At 45.1% G+C, this 21,626-nt stretch overlaps 1 protein-coding gene across 2 annotated transcripts in view; it reads left to right on the top strand.

Annotated features, from left to right (window-relative positions):
* The window catches only part of FER (FER tyrosine kinase), a 369,513-nt gene that overhangs the window by 42,771 nt on the left and 305,116 nt on the right, over positions 1 to 21,626 (top strand). For both annotated transcript variants that reach the window (XM_075325025.1, XM_075325026.1), the window contains exons 4-5: positions 8,285 to 8,561; positions 10,772 to 10,945. In XM_075325025.1, coding sequence (XP_075181140.1) covers positions 8,355 to 8,561; positions 10,772 to 10,945 — 381 coding nt within the window. In that variant the 5' untranslated portion in view covers positions 8,285 to 8,354. The remainder of the gene's footprint in view (positions 1 to 8,284; positions 8,562 to 10,771; positions 10,946 to 21,626) is intronic.

Raw genomic sequence — 21,626 nt, 5'->3', positions numbered from 1 at the left:
GGGTATCCAAGGCCGATGTTTACCTTGGTTACCAGCGTCTGCAGCTGTCAGAAGCCTCCTCCCAGTCCCCTCACTCCCGATCACATGACTACAATGCCCGCCCCTAAACATCCAGTGCAGGATCCTGCAAAATAACATATGCGTTTGCATACGTTATTTGCTATAAAAGCAGGATCCGTACTTCAGCTAAAAAAACGTTTTCAACGGATGTTAAAAAGACGTACTGTGAAACCAGCCTAATGTGAGTTTTTCTCTACTGGTCATCCCTTGTCCCTTAGGACAGGCCTAGGAAGAGGACGGTGAAGGTTAAGAACAGAGAATGTCCCTTGTCTAGGTTCCCCTTGCCTTCTGGGACTCAGAAAAAATTATGCAGTAACTGCATTCAGAAAACGATATCTGAAGAAACCCTGGACTTTGCTACTAGTCTTTAAAGAGGTGATCAGAGCAGAAGTCAGAGTCCCCCTTAAGGGCCTTTCTCAGCTTACGGTCAAGAAACTGTCCAGCAGAATTCGAGTTCAGTACCAGGAGTCTGGGGAGACCTCAGATTCAGCTTTAAGTTCCTATTCTTCCTCTCCCTCTTCTGAGGAGGATTTTGAAGGCAGGCCCTGTTTTACCGCAGCTGAGGATAACCACCTTGTAAAAACTGTCAGAACTACTATGGGTCTGGTGGATGCTAGAGGGCCTGAGTCCCTGGAGGATGTGATGTTCAGAGGTTTGGAACATAAAAAAACCCAAAACGCTCCATTCCAGTTCATGATAAAATAAAGAAGCTGGTGGAGGAAACCTGAGAGGAGAATCTACCTTCCTTTACTGTTTAAAAGGAAATATCCCTTTCCGGAGTAAGATTCCTCTCTCTGGGATCGATGTCCCAAAATTGACTTGGTGGTGGCCAAGACGGCAAGGAAATCTTCCCTTTCCTTTGAAGACCTCAGTAGTCTTAAAAATCATCTTGATAGGAAAGGTGATAACTACCTGAGATCACCTTGGAAGACGTCTGCGGGGTCACTTAGACCAGCAGTAGCAGGCACCAGCTTAGCCAGGCCCTTAATGGTCTTACTGCAACAATTGGAAGATCAGCTCAAGGAAGATGCTCCTCGAGAGAAGATGCTGAATGCCTTACCCCGGGCGAAGGGTGCTACGGCTTTCTTGGTGGATGCGTTATCAGATACCTTGAAGCTTTCGGCTAAATCAGTGGCCTTATCCAACTCAGCAAGAAGATCGCTTTGGTTAAAGGGCTGGCCAAGAGAGTCTCAGTCTAAATCAAAGTTATGTTCCATGCCTTGTAAGGGGGATTTTTTATTTGGTAAGCCCCTAGATGACATCTTCGAGAAGATGGGAGATAGGAAGAAGGGTTTTCTTCCCTTTTTCCTCTGCTCCGTTTAGGACCTGTTCCTTCCGGAACGGAAAGTCGGCAAGGTCAGCAGTTCCAGACCTCCCTAACTACTTCCTTAAATCACAGGAGCACACACCTATGAATGCTCTACCCCCTCACAGAGACAACTAAATGGTTAGATACTTATCTCTCCATCTGTCTAAGGCTAAGTTCACATTTCCGTTGTTTTGCATCAGTCACATGCGTTGCTTGACACATGTGACTGATGCGCTGTACAACGGATGACAAAGAACAGAAATTTCTTTGTCGGACTCCGTTGTGTGCGGGGGGGCGCAGCGCGAGGGGGCGGAGTTCAAGGTGGGTGGAGCTGAGCGAGGCAGTGGCACTGAGGACGTCAGTGCCGCGGGGACTGCAGGGCTGGGGACGTGTGTGTGTGTGTGTGTGTGTGTGTGTGTGTGTGTGTGTGTGTACACATGCGGAGTGCGGGAGGGGGCGGAGCCGAGCGGGGAAGTGTCGGGCTCCGTGCACAGCCAGGGTAAATATCGGGTAAAAGCAAAGCACTTTTTGCGTAGTTACCCGATATTTATCTTGGATACCAGCGTACACCGCTTAGCGCTGGCTCCCTGCACACGTAACCACTGTAAATATCGGGTAACTAACCAAAGCGCGTTGCTTGGTTACCCGATGTGTATCCTGGTTACGGGGGCAGGGAGCCAGAGAGAGCATGCGTAGCAAAATCCTACGGATTGCGCTGCTCAAAAAACGTTACAGGTTGCGTTGCTCCTGACCGGCGGTCAGTTAAAAAACGACTGACCGCGACGCAGCGGATGCAGCGCAGCATCATCAGTCGCAATCCGTCACTAATAGACGTCTATGGGGAAAAACAGGATTCTTGCAAAATATTTTGTAGGATACTGTAATTCCTCAAGGCGATGGATTGTGACTGATGCAAAACAACGGAAATGTGAACTTAGCCTAATGCTGAGCATGAGAGACTGAGCTGAGCTGAGCTTGCTGTGCTGGTTCATAGAATGGATCATTGGTGTATCGACTAATTAATAATAAAACTGTCATAAGTGGATAACAAGTTGATTTTCTCTTAAGGGGGCTTTACATGCTACGATATCGTTAATGTTTTATCGTCGGGGTCACGTTGTTAGTGACACACATCCGGCATCATTAACAATATTGCAGCGTGTGACACTTACCAGCGACCTCAAAAATGGTCAAAATCGTTCACCATGGAGAGGTTGTCCCAAAACGAAAAATCGGTAATGGTTGATTATCGATGTGGTTCGTCGCTCCTGCGGTACCACACATCGCTGTGTGTGACACCGCAGGAGCGAGGAACGTCTCCTTACCTGCCGTCGCCGCAATGCGGAAGGAAGCAGGTGGGCGGGATGTTACGTCCTGCTCATCTCCGCCCCTCCGCTTTGATTGGCCGGCTGCTTAGTGACGTAGCGGTGACGTCGCTTTGATGCCGAACGTCCCTCCCCCTTGAGGGAGGGATTGTTCGGCAGTCACAGCCACGCCGCCGACCAGGTAAGTACGTGTGACGCTGCCGTAGCGATAATGTTCGCTGCGGCAGCGATCACACAAAATCGCATGCACGACGGGGACGGGTGCTTTTGCGTACGATATCGCTAGCAATATCGTAGCGTATATAGCCCGCTTTAGCTGAAGAGTATGTCTCCTAGATAAAGGCCAATCTACATTTCCACGTGTTGCCCTCTCTCTTTGTGATGCTGTTTTTGTTTACTAAAATGTATGCATGTGTCATGCTATGTACAAGGAAATACCATGAGAAAGGGAAGGGAAACCTTGTGTCTAGGGCAGGGGATGATGGAGACCCCCTGACCAAGCCTAGCGCTGGGCCCTGGCTTCCCTCATCATCCTAGATAGGCTCCGGCCATATGTGCCAAGCTGGATATCTGACCCTGACCCTGATTTAAGCCCTAGGTAGGGAGCTGATGGTATGAGTTCTTCGTCAACCCTACTATGCACTAAAGGACACTCCGTGAAAAGAAATAAGGGAAAACAACAACCAACTTATCTCTAGTTGACTGAGGCAGATTAACTGCAACAACCACCAAGATTATCCAGCTGTATGCAAGCCGCCTACTTGTCCTGAAGATTTGATGATGTATCAAATATCCCCAGCACCGAGTAATAGGAAGTGAAGGTGTGTATATATACAGTGTGTCCACCCATATCCTGTCCACCGCAATTAACTTGAGAACGGCGGCAGCTATAGTCATAGAACTGGAACTCTACACAATGAAACCACCTATAGCGCCACCTGGTGGAAAACAACGGAGTTAGCATTTTTATCTTGAAAACAGAACAAGATAGAGGAAAAAAAGTGAATTGCAAAGTTGTAGGGCATCATCAATTCAATACGATTGAGACAATTCGACACCTTGCATACAGAAATGCTATGATTAGAACGTGTAACACTCACAAGGCTGTGGACGTGAAGCGATACCTCATGGAGACCTTCCTACAAGTCATTGGGTATGGTGGCTGCATGGAGTGGCCTCCACGCTCACCTGACCTGACCCCATTGGACTTCATTCTGTGAGGTCACATCAAACAGCAGGTGTATGCGACCCCACCACCAACATTGCAGGACCTACGACGACGTATCACAGATACTTGTGCAAATGTGTCACCCACCATATTGCACAACATGCAGCAAGATACAGTATGCTGTGCAGAGTCCAGATGTGCATTGCAGCTGACGGTGGCCACTTTGAGCATCAAAGTTAAATGAGCGCCATATGCGTGACCAGCATTCAATGTTTTGGGGGGTGGTCATGGGTTGTCATAGCATTTCTGTATGCATGGTGCTGATTCGTATTGAATTGATGATGCCCTACAATTTTTTAATTCACTTTTTTTCTTTATCTTGTTAAGTTTTCAAGATAAAAATGCTAACTCCGTTGTTTTCCACCAGGTGGCGCTATAGGTGGTTTCATTGCGTAGCGCATGGCTACTTTACTATACCTAGACACCACTTCTATGCCTATAGCTGCCGCCATTCTCAAGTTAATGGCGGTGGACAGGATATGGGTGGACACAATGTATAGACAAGGAAAGTACTGATGAACAGCAGCTGACAGGATGAACAATGCACCAGGGTTCTAGAGGGAAAAGGATGAAAACCAAGCAGGAATGATAGAAGGTCAGGGAGCAGTTAGTGCAGCCAAACGCTGTGACCTTCTACATCCGGACACCACAGGACTGTCTGTCACCCATTACACACCTGTGATAGCATGGTCAGGAAGAGCACAGAAAATCAGTGTAGGTCGGCACTGCTTGATATAAAATCTGCTATAGGCACCCTGTTAGTGGATATTAGAATAACCTCTACTAAAGGGAAGTGTCCAGCCCACTAAATGGTGTATAAGGGGTTTAAGTGGCATAAATGACAGACATTACACAGGTAAGACACCAAGCACATCGCTGATTCCACAAAAGATAGACTTGTGCTCTTCATGACCTTTGTACAAGACAACCAATGTAAACTGCATTGGGACCTTATGTCACTGTTGGGGACAGTTTATAAAGCCCTTTATTTGGTAGATCCCTCCTAATATACTTCTACTACTTTAGAATAATTCATTGCCTCCCTCCTTTACCCCAGAGCACCAAGTAAGGAGCACAACTGAATCCAACCAACAATACCCCCACAATACCCCCTGCACAGATTTATAATACCAGGGGAGTTTTAATAATATTTTTTTCCTTTTTTCTGTTAGCCAAACCTGGGTGCATCTTATTGTCATTTTATAGTCTTTATAATACGGTAATCTGATAATTGGTCAATTAACAGCTTACAGTTCATCTCTAGTCTTCTGTGGGATGGCTTAGAATCATTTTGCTGGTCTTTACTGATATTACTTTTTTTTTTGATTAAGCTTAAAAAATATATATATATTCCCCCCCCCCTCCCCTCTGAAGCTAGCTGCTGTGTTTGCAGACACGTGTCTGTCTGCGGACAATTCCTCTTTAGCAGCCTGTTCCTCTTACACATAAAAAGTGGAAACCCTTGAGGAAGATCTGTAACAAGATTTCACAATCGGCATACTGCATTTTTACAAGCCACCGTCCCCAGAATGTGGTGACATTTTTCAGATTGGCCACATGGGTCGATGAACAAAACTGATGTGTGAATAGCCTCTTAACTTCTATGGAGCCATGTAATATAAAAGTGACAGCAATGGATGTTGAAGCTAATTATGCACATTACAGATCAGGGGTGTCAAACTCATTTTCACCAAGCGCCATATTAGCATTATGGTTGCCTTTAGTTGTAAAGGCTCATGGATATCTCCATGAAACATGGTACGAGCATAAACTGCAATGCACAAAGTGGCCAGGGGCTATGAAAGAGCTGTTCCTGGATGGAAGGGCTATACTAGAGCTGTCCCTGGTAGTAGGGATATACAAAACTGTCCCTGGGTACTAGGGCTATGTGACCGTTGTCCCCAGATAGCAGGGCTATACCACAGTTGTCCCTGTGTAGTAGGACTATAGGACAGCTGTCCCTGGCTATTAGGCTATGTGCGCACGTTGCGTATTTGCATGCAGTTACACTGCGATCTGCACCACAGCGTAACTGCATGCGTCCTGCGTCCCCAGCATAATGTATGAAGATTATGCAGGAGCCGTGCGCACGTGGCGTATTAGAGCGCAGCGGCTGCTGCCCGAAGCGCGCGTTCTAAGAAGTGACTTGTCACTTCTTTCCTGCGCTCTGCATGCAGCCCCTGCTCTGTCTATGGGAGGAGCTGCACTAAGAGCGCATGAAATCAGCTTTTTTTTTTTCATTACGGACTCTTTCTGCAGCGATTTGAAGCGCACGTGTGCTGTTCAAATCGCTGCAGAAATTTCTGCAGGGCAGAACGCTACGTGTGCACATAGCCTTTGGGATAGGCAAAACTGTCCCTGGATAGTAGGACTATAAGAGAGCTGTCACTGGTAGTAGGGCTTTGCGGCGACAGCTGTCCCTGGGTAGTAGGGTTATATGAAAGCTGTCCCTTAGAGTAGGGCTATAAGACACCTATCCGTGGGTAGTAAGATTTTACCAAAAAGGTTTTCAGCCTACTGTTGTATACCTTGAATGTCAAAAGTTCACTGATGCACGGAGGATCACCAGGATTGGAGGCCCCGGGGGAACAAACTTCAAAATATGTAGAAAAAACTCCAGCATCATAACAGGAATCCAACCAGGAAATAGATTAAAAGTTTTTATGTTTTATTTAGATCATAATGTTAAAAAACATACAAAAATTAAAAAACATGACCAAAAACCTGACATGTTTCAGACCCTAAATGACCCTATGAGTAAGGACCATATTTTAGGGTCTGAAACATGTCAGGTTTTGGGTCATGTTTTTTAATTTTGTATGTTTTTTTTAACATTATGTTCTAAATAAGACAGAAAAACTTAATCTATTTCCTGGTCTGATACCTGTTATGGTGCTGGAGTTTTTCTACAAATTTTGTAGTAAGATTTCACGACAGCTTTCCCTGGGTGGTAGGGCTATATGATGGCTGTCCGTGGGTAGTAGGGTTATATTACAGCTGTCCCTGGGTAGTAGGGCTAAGTTAGTAGGGCTATGAAAGAGCTGTCCCTGGGTAGTAGGGCTAAGTTAGTAGGGCTATGAAAGAGCTGTCCCTGGGTAGTAGGGCTAAGTTAGTAGGGCTATGAAAGAGCTGTCCCTGGGTAGTAGGGCTAAGGGTTCTGTCCCTTGGTTGTTGGGCTAAGGGCGCTATCCCGAACCTTCGAGTCCAAGATAGATTGCACCCTATGCTAGTAATAGAGGTAAAAAAGTTTTTTTTTCAGCTCACCCGGTAATCAGTAGAACTGGTTCCTCTGTCCAGGACGGTTCAAGGAGGTGGGCTCCGTGTTCAGGAGTGGAATGGCAATAGGTTTTGGAAAGGTGTTTCCTGTCCAGATACACGACCAGAGATGGTTTGATTAAACTTTAATTTTATTTTTGAAAAAACATAAAACTAACATGACGTTCGATGGACATCCAAAGCAGATAAAAGACGTCTTACGCGTTTCAAGCCAGTGTGGCTCTAAATCTTAGACATATGCTGTTTGAATAAGACACAATATGTATAGAAAATACCTGATCACTCCCTTGATCATCATATCCTGTTTGGACACACACAGGTTGTACTAATCACTCTCTGAGTAGCAGCAGCAAAACATTATGAGCCATAGGTCTCTGCAAGTCATTTAACTCCTTAACGACCCATGACGTACTGGGTACATCATGGGTCATTTAACCCCTTAACGACCCATGACGTATACCTATTGCACCCTATGCTAGGTATTGGCTGCATATGCTCTAAATCAAAGATTTCTTGAAAAGCTTCCACTGCCGCATTTCCTACACTTGAAATCCCACCACAGGCATTATACATCTCTCCATACATAGGAGCTCCTGTATTCTCTGAGAGAGCCCCTGGCAGACTCCTTAGACAGTCTTATCACTTGCAGTCCAAAATGGGACATGCTGGATTTTTCTCTTCCCCCCACATCATCTATTGGGAGGGCCCCATCCGTATTAGACTGTTTGCCGATTCTGCCGTTCTGGGCAAATAGAAGTCTAGTGTGCATGGGGCCTGTACACTTAGCATTGAATGGGGGAGTCTAGAGAAATGGCAGTTTAGCTGACGGCAGCCTCCGATGTATGGGCACATGTACGTTTTTGTCGACATCTCCAATTAGTAAACAGCGCAGGGAATGTGGTGGTTGTGGGCCTATGCTGTATGCCATGCTTTGTATAACTTGAGGTTTGCTGCATGCTTAGAATGGTCTGTTTAATCCTGATGGTATAATTGTCATACAGCTATTAAACGCTGAAATACTTCTCCTTTTTGTAAAACCCTTTTAGTTCGACAACTTTTTCACTATGAAGTTTCATTTTCTTTCAGACATTTGGGCATGTGCTGACCAAAAGAAACTTCTCCGTCAAGACCAGACCCTCTAAGTGCCTTGGTGAAGATGGGGTTTGGCATGGATCTTAAGTTTTCACATGAGGCTTTACTAAAGCTTCAAGATTGGGAGCTGCGTCTGCTGGAAACTGTGAAAAAATTCATGGCTTTGAGAATTAAAAGTGACAAAGATTATGCCTGTACTCTGCAAAATCTGTGCAACCAAGTTGATAAGGAAAGTGCTCCTCAACTCGATTACATCAGCAGTGTATCCAAGGTAAGAGTAGACGTGGCCATGTGTTAGCTAGCCGTCGGACAATGGCAGCTATTCCTGCCATCTGCTTGGCTCATCCGAGCCTGCATGGGTTCTAGATAGTGTTAATATCCAGCTTGCCAAGTCTTCTGTACCCCAACATACGCCATTTGGGGTGAATTGGGAAACACTTAAGTACATTGAAACGTTGGCTACTTGTGTTGCTATTTAATTTTGCTATGCCGTGGCTTGAATTGTGATACAAGTATACTTTTTTAGAACCACATGAGAGAAAGGTTTTTTTTCTTTTAATACACACAAAAGACAAAGGGCCTGATTCATCAGGGCTTTATGCCAGAATTCTGGCTAAAAAAGGGTTGAAGAGTTGCAAAATTTTGACTGGACTTAAAGCTGCTTTAAAATTTTGCACAATTTGGCATTCTCACACTATGTTCACCCAGCTCTGACAAAGTGGATAAAGTTCGGGTGGGAACGGGGTGTGGCGATGTGAAATTCGTGACGTCAGCAGTGCTGCGCTTGAAGAATGGGGGCCAAAGAATTGTATAATTTGTTCGCAGAAATACGTACATGAATATAAGTTGTTTTATTTTTTACTTCTCTTGGAAGTCCAGTAGATAAATGACCTTAGACATGCTCAATGTAGACCATGCTTTCTTGTCTAATAGGAATATTCTGTGTACAATAAGAATGGAGGCGATGTGGGTGGGCAGATTGTAAGGGCTGCTGCCTACCAATATCTCTTCAGCGGGGACAACGTTTGGGCAAGGCACATGTCCTAGAGAGCCACTTGAGTATGGAGCCTTGCAGGCAATGCTCCATGGGATAAGGATACATATAAGTTAATTGGGTTGTCCACTAGTTTGATATTGATGGCCTATCCTTAGGATAGGTCATCAGTGTCTGAGTGGCTGGAGTCCGTCATCCTGCACCCCCGCTGATGAGCTGTTCTTGCTCCCGGTGGCGGCAGCAGGCAGCCGGAAATGCTCAGCTCCGGCGCTGCTCCATGATCTGATAGTACCTGCGGCTGGGTACTGCACATCTGCCTCCCATACTAATCAATAGAAGACGTATGTGCTGTTCTTGGCTGCTGCCGCTATCGGAAAACAGAGCATCACTGAAGCTGAGCATTTCCAGCCGTCGCCGGGACTATATGCAGCTGATTAGCGGGGATGCTGGGTGTCAGACCCCGACCGATCAGACATTGATGACCTATCATAAGGGTAGGCCATCATTGTCAAAGTAGTGGACAACCCCTTTAAGCTTGGTCATGTTGCAAGCCTAAAGTGTCAGACATGGGCTTATAGACAGCTAGCCAAACCATGGTTGGATTTGCACGATAATGATTTTTTATTATTTTCTTTTCCTGAGAGGGCTGTTTTACATTCTTTTAACAAAGGAACAACGAAAAATACAATTTACCATATTGTGAGAACATACTCCATAAATATTGGCTAAACAATAATGGGCTGATTAGACAATAGTTGTCTTTATGACACTTCCTTTTTATAAGGGAATAAGTACTGCTTGTGTTAGTTATAATGTGACTTTTGTAGTTTCCATTCATCGAGAGTAAGCAAAAATTCTTGAAAATGTATTGATGAATGATTCAAAACCTCAAAGGTATTCTTCAGTCCTGTTATAGAAGATACCAGATACCCCCATGGATCAGTTATTATTAGCTCTGGTACCTGCTGGATATAAGCATTGAATCGATTAAAGCTTTGTAGCTCGGTTCAGTGTGTAGCGGCCTTTGCTGTGTCCTGTAGATCCTCTCCTATTGATGAGAATAAGAGCTGATCTGCAGGACACTCACTGTCCGCTACACACTCAACAACGCTACGCAGTGCAGCAATGTTCAGTATTTGTCTTGTGCCGGATCAGAGGTTAGCTCATCTGTCTGGAGGAGCTGGGTGTCAGACCACCAACAGTCTGATATTAATCACATGTATTAAAGATGGCAACAAAAATGTCTATAGCACACTTAAGGCAACAAAGTGTTATGAGTTAAGGAATCCATTTGGGGAGGGAGTTAAAAAAGTAGAAAAAAAACCTTTATTCCTCCGTAAACATAAAATGACAGCAATTTTTTGACCTGTAGGGACTTCGTCAACCTATATGTGAAGGCTGGGTTATCAATATGTGTCTAAGAACCCGCAGAAGTGCCCTATAAAATATTAATAACCTCCTGTCATTATCGTTTCCTTAACTTGTAGTCATGGCTGCACATGGTTCACCAGACAGAGCAACTGAGTAAGATTATGAAGAGTCACGCAGAAGACCTGAATGCGGGACCCCTCCACCGCCTCAACATCATGATCAAGGACAAGCAGCAAGTGAAAAAGAGTTATAACAGCGTTCACCAGCAGATTGAGGCCGAGCTGTACAAGGCAAGTCTCATTATGTATCTTCACTAACCGTTCTCTTCCTGTTTATTGCTAGTCAGGTTTTATTCTGGTTCATATACAGCGTATGATAATATGGGATAAGTGAAGAGATGTTTAGCTAAAAGCTAAATAAAATATGGCCACAAAGGTGGAACAAGCATGGTGGTGAGTTAGCAGGTTTTATAAACCACTAGCAAAATACCTGCAGCTTTGGTTGCAGAAAATGTTACATTGTTAATAAAAATGTAAGTACTGAAATTCCTGTTTTCCTTTCAAACTGGGACTCGCATTGTTCACTTGACTTGCTTTCCTAACTTTAGGATAAGCTTGCCTAATAGATCGTCATCTTTTTGGGCAGCATTTTAAAAGAAATAGTTCTCAGTATTATGACCCTTACTAGATCTCTGACCTGTGTGTGTGTGTATGTATGTATGTAATATATATATATATATATATATATATATATATATATATTATCTCTATCTCTCTATATCAGAAAATGTGTGTCATAGGGGCTAATATGGTATCTGCGGGGAGGGCCGCCTAGACTGGCTCTCAGCATAGGAGACCCTAAGCTGTCCCTTATTCTAGAGGTATACCTGATGGTGGTGAGGTCTGGACCGCCAACTAGACCCTAACTCCTGAAAAGCCTTGGTCTAACACCCCCACCAATCACCAAAGCTGGATCAAATGCACAAGAACGGTGTCGCTGGAGCAAGCTAGAGCTATCATTGGCATGGGAGCCAAGGTTCCACCATCTTTTAAATGGTGGAAGTGGCTATGATAGGTCTTCCATAAGCTGTGGTCACAGCAGCAATTCACAGACCAGCAGGAATAACTCCTGCTAAACCGGACAACAGAGAGAGCAAAACCGGGCAACGCCTGGCTCTGACTGAGCAACCAAGAGATGTGTTAGACTCTGCAATGTCTGAAGATGCCAAGCCACCGTGTGGGTTAAGAGCAGAACACCGCATGACAATGTGCCCTGGAAGATCTCAAATCTCAGCTATGAAAACTGCCTCACAGTCAGACTATGCTAGTTGTCCATAGCAACCAATCAGAGCTCAGCTTTCACTTTATCTCAGCAGCCTCAATGCTGAAAGCTGCATTCTTTTTGTTATAGGCAACCAGTACGATCTTACTGTGAGGCAATTTCATAAATGAGGCCCCAGACACTAAAGGCTGCTTTAGACGCTTCAATTTGTCTTGCGATCGCATTTGCGATCGAACCCGCCCCCATCGTTTGTTCGGCACGGCCAATTTGTTGCCCGTGTCGCACAATGCTGTAACCCCCGTCACACGTATTTACCTTCCAAACGACCTCGCTGTGGGCGGCGAACATCCACTTCCTGAAGGGGGAGGGATGTTCGGCGTCACAGAGCGGCCGGCCAATAGATGTGGAGGGGCGGAGATGAGCGGGACGAAACATCCCGCCCACCTCCTTTTTTCCTCATTGCCGCCGGGACGCAGGTAAGCTGTGTTCATCGTTTCCCGGGTGTCACACGGAGCGATGTATGCTGCCTCGGGAACAATGAACAACCGGACGCTCGAATTTTTTTTTTTGAAAATGAGCGATGTGTCAACGATGAACGAAAAGGTGAGTATTTCTGCTCGTTCACCGTCGCACGTAGCTGTCACACGCTACGATATCACTAATGATGCCGGATGTGCGTCACTTACGACGTGACCTCGCCGACATCTAGTTAGATGTATCGTAGTGTGTAAAGCCCACTTTATGCACTGGTTGTTGGCAGCCGTTGCTATAATTAGAAACTTTAAAGTGTCATATCAGGTTGCCCCACCTGAGTGAGTATATGGATGCTGCCCCTTTAAGTGCAACTTTTTGGGTGCCATGGCTTATTTATTTAAGACCCTGTAGGCAAAAACTGTCAGCAACTTCAATGCTGAAAGCCACACGTTAGTTTCTATAAGCAAGCAAAACTATCTTAACTGAGACCCCAGTTACTTGTGCACTGGTTGTTGACAGCCATTGCTATAGTTACAGACTTTAGAGTCACATATCGGGTTGAGTTGCTGCCCCTTTAATAGCGACTCTTTGGGCGCCGTCGCTTTCATTCTTTAAGACCCTTAGGATAACAACTGTGGTCTTGCATTTATCACATACTCATTTTCTTCTTTATTTCTATAGAGCCTACATTCAGGGGCCAAATCTTGTGAAGGAGGGAGATTTCAGGTGTTAATATTTGCAGTATTTATAGTCTGGTGTTAGACGCGCGGTGCAAAATTTCACTGAAGTTGTGTGAAAAATGTGGTTTTGTATTCAGCGGACTACAACACATAGATGGGACGTCTAACGTCTCATTAAATTCATGACACTGTGACTCGCAGGGTAGTGACCTTCCTTAAAGTCGTCTTCTGCCCGTTGGCTTTGTCTGCAAAGATGTTAAAGTTTCCTTATTAAATGAGGAACTGAATAAAAACAAAAATAATCTAAATATAGCACTTGATTTGTTAATGTTGCTGGGAACAGCAGTGTGTAGCCTCCAGCAGGGTCACCAGAGCCATCACCGGCTGCTGGAGGAGAAGATCATGGGCATTTGATGGAGCCGGCTCCTCAGATGGTTGTCACATGGTTCCCCGCACTATCTCCTCCACTTTCCTGCATGTAGGGTCTAACCCCATGGGGCTTTACATGTAGAAAATGTCAGGTAGAGATTTTCTCAATGGATTTTGCACAAAAAACACCAGAATCAATGTAAAAAATAGTTATATCATCAGTCCCATTGGTTTCAATAAAAGTGTTTTAGCTGCAGATATTCTGCATTTTCCCAAACTGCTTCAGGACGTGGCATCTTGCAGAATGAAAACAGTTTGTGTGTGTAATCTGCTGCAGAATCCTGGACACGTGCCTTGGATTCTAGAGCAAATACACATCAGATCGCTCCTTGGCAGCGTGCCTTTGTGCCGTGTTCACATGTTGCATTCCAGATGCATTTTTGTTGTATTTTCTGAAAATGCAGTAAAATTTCAGTGTATTACCACATTTTTGGAAAATTGCATTTAGAAACCACAGCACGAATGCATGATATGAAAACGGCCTAATAGTAGTGAGGGCATCGTCCAGCAGTTGTGCTTATGTGATCAATAGGGGAAGTGTGACTCTGAATCCTGAGCCTGGCTGCCTGTCAGCACAGAATGACTGTTCAGACCCTCGTGCATCATTGCGGGGCCAAACATTTAAGTGCATCTTCCCTCCCACTTGTTTCTTCTCTATTTCAATCCCCCCACTTCTTCCTTGATTGACAGCTTTGGCATCATAAATCCAGAGAAGGGCGGAGATAGAGGGAAAACAAGCAGGTGAAAAGTTTCTAATGTTTGGCCCCACCATTTTGCATGGAACTCCTCTGCCTGGTTTGAACAGTCGTTCTGTGCTGACAGTCCTATCAACCTCTTTATTGTCACTGGCAGTACTGAGCATGGGATTCTCACCAAAGTGGCATGACACTGTGGATTTTCTATTTTACTCTAAATTGAAACTGCAGCATTTTAAAGTACAATGTATGTGGAGTGGATAGTAAAAGCCTTTAGGAATTGAGAGAATGCCTTGGATTTCTCTAATCCACAATATGTCAATTCTGCTGTGGATTTTCACAGTGGATTTTATCATTTCGAAAACAGTTGTGTAAAGTTTGTGCTATGGAAAGCCTTTGGCATGTGGACTCCAGATTGTAGTACCATATTCTTAGGTTGCCTGCTATCAGACTATGCAATGTTTGGCCAGTCATCATTGGGATCCTGGTCCTCTTAGCTGTAACTACCTTTTTAAAGTGAACCTGTCACCAGATTTGTCCCCTGTAACATGCGGCCAGCTCCAGTTAGCTCTTTATATACAATATTCTAGAATATTGTATATAAAGTGCCCTGCCCGCTCTGTAAAACATAAAAAACACATTTTATTATACTAATCTGTGGGGCGGGCTGGTCTGATGAGCGTTGCTGGTCTCCGGCGCCTGCTCTCTTCCTTCCACTGCCATCCTCCTTTTCAGAACCTTGTGGATCCATGTGGATGGCACATTCTACTTCATCCACACAGAGCACTGTATTGCTCAGGCTTAGCAAAAGGTCAAAGACCACCCGCGCATGCGTACTACAATACTCTGATCTGCCTCAGCAGGGCAGAGAGACTGGCGCATATGCAGGAGCGCAATGAAGATCTTTGTGTGGATGACGTAGGACGTGTCATCCACACGGAGCAGGGAAGGAGGACATCGATGGAAGGAAGAAAGGAGGCGCCAGAAGAGACCAGCGACGCCCATTGCACCCGACTGTGGCGCAGGTGAGTATAATAAAAGGGTTTGTTTTTTTTTTACATTATACAGAGTGGCCTGGGCTCTTATATACATTATAGAATGCTGTATATAAGGGATCACTGGTGGTGGCCACAGGTTATAAGGGACAAATGTGGGGATAGGTTCCCTTTAATGGGATTTTTAAATTAAAAGTTTTCTCAAATGAAAAAACAAAAGTCTAAAAAATTATGTTAACTGAAGAAAAAGACTAGTTGGATTTACTGCCCAAAGCAGCAGATATAAACACCCTGTGAATATCTGGGAACTATAAAACCTGAATACTGGGTGACCTTCTATTTCTCTCTGACTTATGAGCATAAATACTCCGGGGCCTGGGCTGCTTTGTCTCACGGGTTCTGCCCACTGTAAATTTTAGTTTAAGCCCCAATCACATGCTTCGGAAAAAAGCCTGGATGGAGCAATGATCATGACACTAAATCTACAATCCACAGCACTTCTAGCATTCCCGTCATGCACATATGCGGATTACCTGATCGGAATTGCTGGGTACTGTATCTAATCTATGTGGATACACATTGCAGCCTGTGGAAGAAGTAACCATTTTTTTTTTTTGGTCCAGATTTCAGCAGCGTATTATACCACTAGGCAGGGAAGCTTTGTATACATCTGTTACATATTGTAGGAATTTTATCATAGGGAAACGTGTAATTGTTAAAGGGGTTGTTCACTACCAGACAACCCGATGTTAAGTACTATAGTAATATGAAAAATATATACTCCCTTGCCATCCCAGAGATGTTGGCCCTGAGATTTCTGGTGGACACATGACATTGGCTGCACTGGTTCTGTAACAATCGGTCACCTCTGATTGGCTACAGCTGTTTAGTACTGAAAGTCTGATTCGCCACATTAAGGGAAATTGCTCCGTTTTTTCATGTTCAAGAAATATCACTGACCTCTGAACGAGGCTTTAGGCAGTGTGCACACAGTGCGTTGTTATCTAATTTTTTTATGGTTATTTTAGTGTTGCTATATTGCAAAACTGCAATCAATTCCTTATGCCAACAAAGTCAGTGAGAATCCTGAAGGTTTGTGCACATGTTGCTTGTTTTTCCCCGTTGCAGATTTGGGGCAGAAATATATCTGCTACATGTCAATTCTTTTAGCGTTTTTCCACCCCAGAATGCAGGAAAAACGCACTGAAGGGTGGGTGGTCCCGGATGTGGTTGGAGTAGAACGTGCAGCTCAGGAGCTCCCCACAGCCACGGCGTTTACAGCGTTAAAACAGCCTCAATCAATCCCCCAGCAAAAGGCTCCAGCCAGAATGGTACCTTCCTCGCCGCTCACCTCGACGGCGAGACCTCTAGATGCCTTCGTGCATACAGATGCGGCCACGCCCTGCACCACCAACATGACAGCGCAGCTAGAAACAGCAGGAGATGGCATCGGACTGCACCAGCAGAGCTAAGGGCCTCCGGAGACAGACTGTGGTGCAACCGGAGGACATGGAGCAGCTTGCTGAGGAGACAGGGGACGAAGAGGCAGGTACTACTACCCTCTTGGGCTCCACCGCAGAGGGAGAGGAGGGAGATATTAGCACAGGGTTGAAAGCACACAGAAGCAGGAAGCTGCTTTTACTGCTCAGCAGATAGCTTCAAAGAGTAACCCCCGAAGCACCAGAGAGGCCCAGCAAGAGCAATAGCTGGTGATCCATCACTGGCATTGGAGTTAACAGACGATTTCCGTATCTCAGCCACCCTCCCTATGTCCAGATATGCACAGCTAGCAACACGGTACTTCTCTCTCTCAGGTACTCCACTCCTGCCAGATAATGGTGCACAAGACGCAGCAGAGGGAGACTGGAGATCTTGCATAGCACAGCTCCCTACTAAGGCGGACTCGAAATCCCTAGTGCTAGAAATCAAAGAGGTGTGCCAATCAGAAATAGCGGCTAGAATATTTTTTTTTTCTCGTTTTTTCACTTTTTGTAGTGTAAAATACACTCAAGCAGGTTTTTTTCCTTTTCTCCTTGAGTTAAGTGAAAAAAATTCAGTGATGTCGTTTTCACTTTATCACTTTGCATTATTTGTAATTGTTCTTTGTCTTATCCCCTTTCCTTCTTGTTCCTTCCTACCCCAAACCATACTCCTTTGTCTGACACTATACCTATTGACTCGTCCAAGATTCCACAGAGCGGACTGGCTGAAAACTGTCCTGTGAGGTCGATGGTGTGGCAGTTGTTGAAGCTGGGTAAGACCCGAGTCTCTGGTTACCAATACACTTTGACCACTTTAAACCCCAACCACGGTGTGTATAGTGTCTATAAATGTTAAGGGGTTAAACTCTAATATTAAGCGGAGGCTAGCCCTACAGGAGCTGAAATCCTCAAAGGCGGACATAGCTTTCATACAGGAGACACATCATTATAACAGTGGCTCATTTAAATTTGCGAGAGGGAAGTTCCCCATGGGATATGTGGCACCCTGTGATAGGAATAGGGCAGGAGTCGCTACTCTTATAGCTAGTGGGTGTCTTAAAACAGATCATCCATAACAGACCCAGGGGGCCGATACATTATCCTAATAGGACTACTAAAAGGAACTCCCAGTATTCCACTGTAACGTATTCGCGCCGAACACAGGACAGATCCCCTTCTTTAAGCGGATTTTGGCTAAAGTAGCGCAAGAACTTTCCACCACATTGTTCATAGGGGGTGACTTCAATTTGCTGTTTTCGGAAATAGGAGACAGGAGCTCTCTAAACAACCAACTGTCGGGGGTAAACTTGATCAGCCAATTGAAAGCTTTACGTGCCTTGATCTATAAATATGCGCTCTATGACTTATGGTCGGTCACTAATCCTACTTCTCGACTGTATACGTTTTATTCTCACCCACGTTACGCGCACACACACACACACACACACACACACACACACACACGTGCATTGACATGTTTTTTGACAATCTTCCAGCTCTGCGCCTTGCTAAGACATCTGAAAGAGGCCACATCACGTGGTCAGAACATGCCCCAGTCCTGCTTGATCTTTACTCGTCTGCTTAAGCTGGGAGAGCTATCCAAGCTAAAATGTATCAAAGTGAGGAACAGGCGGAAAGACCCAGCAGTAAAAAAGGTGGAAAAGTTACTGGTCTACACTAGGCAACAATACTATGAGAGAGGAACAAGGCTCACTCCATTCTTAAGGCGCTGCTTAGAGATCGCACAACACAGACTCCCACCCCCCCATCCCACCACTCCTCCAAGGGACCTTTTGCTCAATGAATACCTTGCAGGTCTTTCCCTACCAACATTACATGCAGAAAATTTAAACGTCCTCAGTGCCCCGAAAAACTGACCTTGACTATCAAAGAGCTAGCACATGGTAAGGTGCCTAGCCCCGATGGCTTCACGTATCTGTACTATAAAACTTTTCAGAACGTGCTCATGCCCCGTATGTTACTTCTCTTCAACTCATTTCTGAATGGTCCGCCAATCCCCCCCTCAATGCTGCAGTCACATATTACCGTAATACCAAAATAGGGAAAAGATCCTGCTGATTCTGCAAGTTATCTCCCGATATCGCTGCTTAATCTAAATATTTACGAGAATACTGGCCACCAGACTCTCCTGGCTTCTTCCACAATTGATATACGGAGACCAGGTGGGGTTCGTCCTTTATTAGACAAGCAGGAACGAAAAAAAACCTTATAGATGTCTTGACCCAAAATAAAGGGGATGGGTTGCTCTTTTTCCTTGACACAGAAAAGGCCTTTGATAGGCTGGGTTGGCCCTTATTCGCCACCCTTAAAGATTTGGTATTGAGGGGCCTTTTCTGCAGGCTGTCTGTACTTAATATATGGAGTCCGAGGCGATAGTGAAGCTTCCCATAGCCTCATAATCTCCTCTCCCCATATATAATTGTTCTAGACAGGGGTGCCCCTCTCCCCTTTGCTATTTATAATATGTATAGAGCCCCTGGCAGCGCAAATTCGGGTAAGTCCAGACGTGCAGGGGTTTCAGGTCAAGGGTCATGAATACAGATTGTCACTCTTTGCGGATGATGTCCTCCTAACCATATGCAACCCACTGGTGTCTCTGCCTAACCTCCACTCCATTCTGACAGAATTCGGCAACCTTTTGGGGTATAAAATTGATGCCTCAAAAACAAGTCTTAACACTAAATTTAAAGTCATCTGTCCTTTTCGTATTACAATCCACATTTAAATATGCCTGTAAAAAGGAACGCTTACAATATTTAGGAATATACATAAGACGTACATATGACTCCCTCTATGCACATAATTTCCCGTTTTTTGTTTTTTTTGAGGAGCTCAAATTGACATTGTCCAAGTGGGATAAGCTACGCCTATCGTTCTTTGGAAGGATGGCCTCTATTAAGACGACGATCTTCCAAAGTTCCTACTGTATATTTGCTGGAAACCCTTCCTGTAACAATCCCAAGGTTGTTGATCTGGCAGTTTCAGAGATGGCTGAATGATTTCACTTGGGCCTATAAACGCCATTGAATTGCTCAGTCAGTATTATTAAGTCCTGGGAAACTAGGCGGCATAGCTTTCCCAGACATATGGGAATACTACATAGCCACACATTTAAGACGCATTCTGGCCTGGACTAGTTTTAACCGCAAAAAGTAAATGGATGGAAGTGGGGTGGGTTTGGTTGGTGCCTACTCACCCCAATGCTCTTCTATGGCCGACTTTTGCAAACCCCTCCAGATACAGCCTTTTTAGGGCATATGGCATTCACTAGGCATATTTGGATGGAGTCCATAAAAATCTTCCCACTCACCTCAGACAAGTCTTCACTGGCGCCGTTCTTACACACCCCAACCTTGCCAGGCAGCTCCACTAGCGAAATGACTGCTCAATGGATCAGAACACATCTTTTTAGTTTTGTTGATATCATTGATCCTTTAATGCAATTCTACCTTTTTCTACACTTCGGGAAAGGTTCAAAATTCCTGCGGCTGCTTCTATACATATGCACAGATAAGTCATCTAGCCACCTCATGGTAAAGTCAACCTCATTTCCTAAGCCTACTCCGCTTGTGTGCCTCTGCAGGCCCTCGATGAAGGGACTAATCTCACGCATATACGACATACTTGCCTCACATGTTAAGATCAACATTCATACGTGACAAAATGGGAGACGTATTTGGGAAGGGATATACTGAAATCACTATGGCAGACTGTCTGGGAAAGGGCAGCAAAGACTTCTCTCTGCACCACACAAAAAGAGAATCAGTATAAAATTTTGATGCATTGGTGCCATACCCCAGAGGTCATTGCAAAGCTCCTGGTTCATCGGATCAGTGCTGGAGATGTATGAAGGAGACATGATCCCTCCATTATATTTATTGGGATTGAGAGGCCCTTTCTCCTTTTTGGATAGAGGTGAGGGTTCTGACCCATAAAGTTCTGGGGTATAGGGTCTCTTTAGATCTGTTAAATTATCTCTTTAATGTTCCACCTCCGTGGATTACACAGGATTTAGCCAGACTGCTCCTTCACATATGGACCTCGGCGAAATGTCTGATAGCTTTGTACTGGAAAAAGGCTCTTCCTCCCACTCTCCAAGAATTGGAGCTGAGGATTTGAGAAATGAGATGAATGGAATATATTGCAGCTTGCATCAACAAGCAGCTGGACAAATATCTGCGTATATGGTCACCGTGGGACCCGTATGTTGATAACTGTTAGAGTCCTGATACGGAGCGTCTGTGTGCTCTGGTGCTCCGTACGGGCGCTTTGCAGTTTCCCCCCATCTGGTCTTTCCTTATGTCTCTTCCTCCCTGATGTCTAGTCTATTTGTATTGATGTTGTTTGATGTGTAAATTCTGTTTGTAAAAAGTTCTTTAATAAATAAACAGCTGTATAAAAAAAAGAAAAACGCATCGAAAACCTGTCAAACGTGTGTTTTTTTTTTTTTTTTCCTGTCTAGAGATGCGGATTTGGTGCATACCGTATTTTTCGGACCATAAATGTTGGGGGAAAGTTGGGGGTGCGTCTTATGGTCTGACTATAGGACTGCGGCCGGGAATGAGGGTGCTGCGGTGGAGCAGCGCCTGCCGTGACCACGTGGGCCCGCTTATTACATATGCACGCCCATCCTCCCGCCCATTTCTCAGCGCAGAAGCCGGCACTGACAGGTGGGCAGGGGGGACGTCAGCATAGTAAAGAGCCGGTCCACATGATCACCCCTGGTAATTACAGCCTGGAGTGATCCTGTGCGGCTGTATTCACTGCCCCCCGCGCGTCATCATCAGCGCGGGGGGCAGCGAATCAGTACACTCACCCGTCCCCGTGTGTGGAGCCGTCCGCCTGCAGCACACGATGTCTTCCTGTCTGTGCCGGTCAGCTGATCGGTGCTGATCGGCACAGACAGGAAGACATC

Source organism: Anomaloglossus baeobatrachus, chromosome 1, assembly GCF_048569485.1.
Source record: "Anomaloglossus baeobatrachus isolate aAnoBae1 chromosome 1, aAnoBae1.hap1, whole genome shotgun sequence".
NCBI lineage: Eukaryota > Metazoa > Chordata > Amphibia > Anura > Aromobatidae > Anomaloglossus > Anomaloglossus baeobatrachus.
This window is presented reverse-complemented; position numbering and strand designations above follow the sequence as displayed.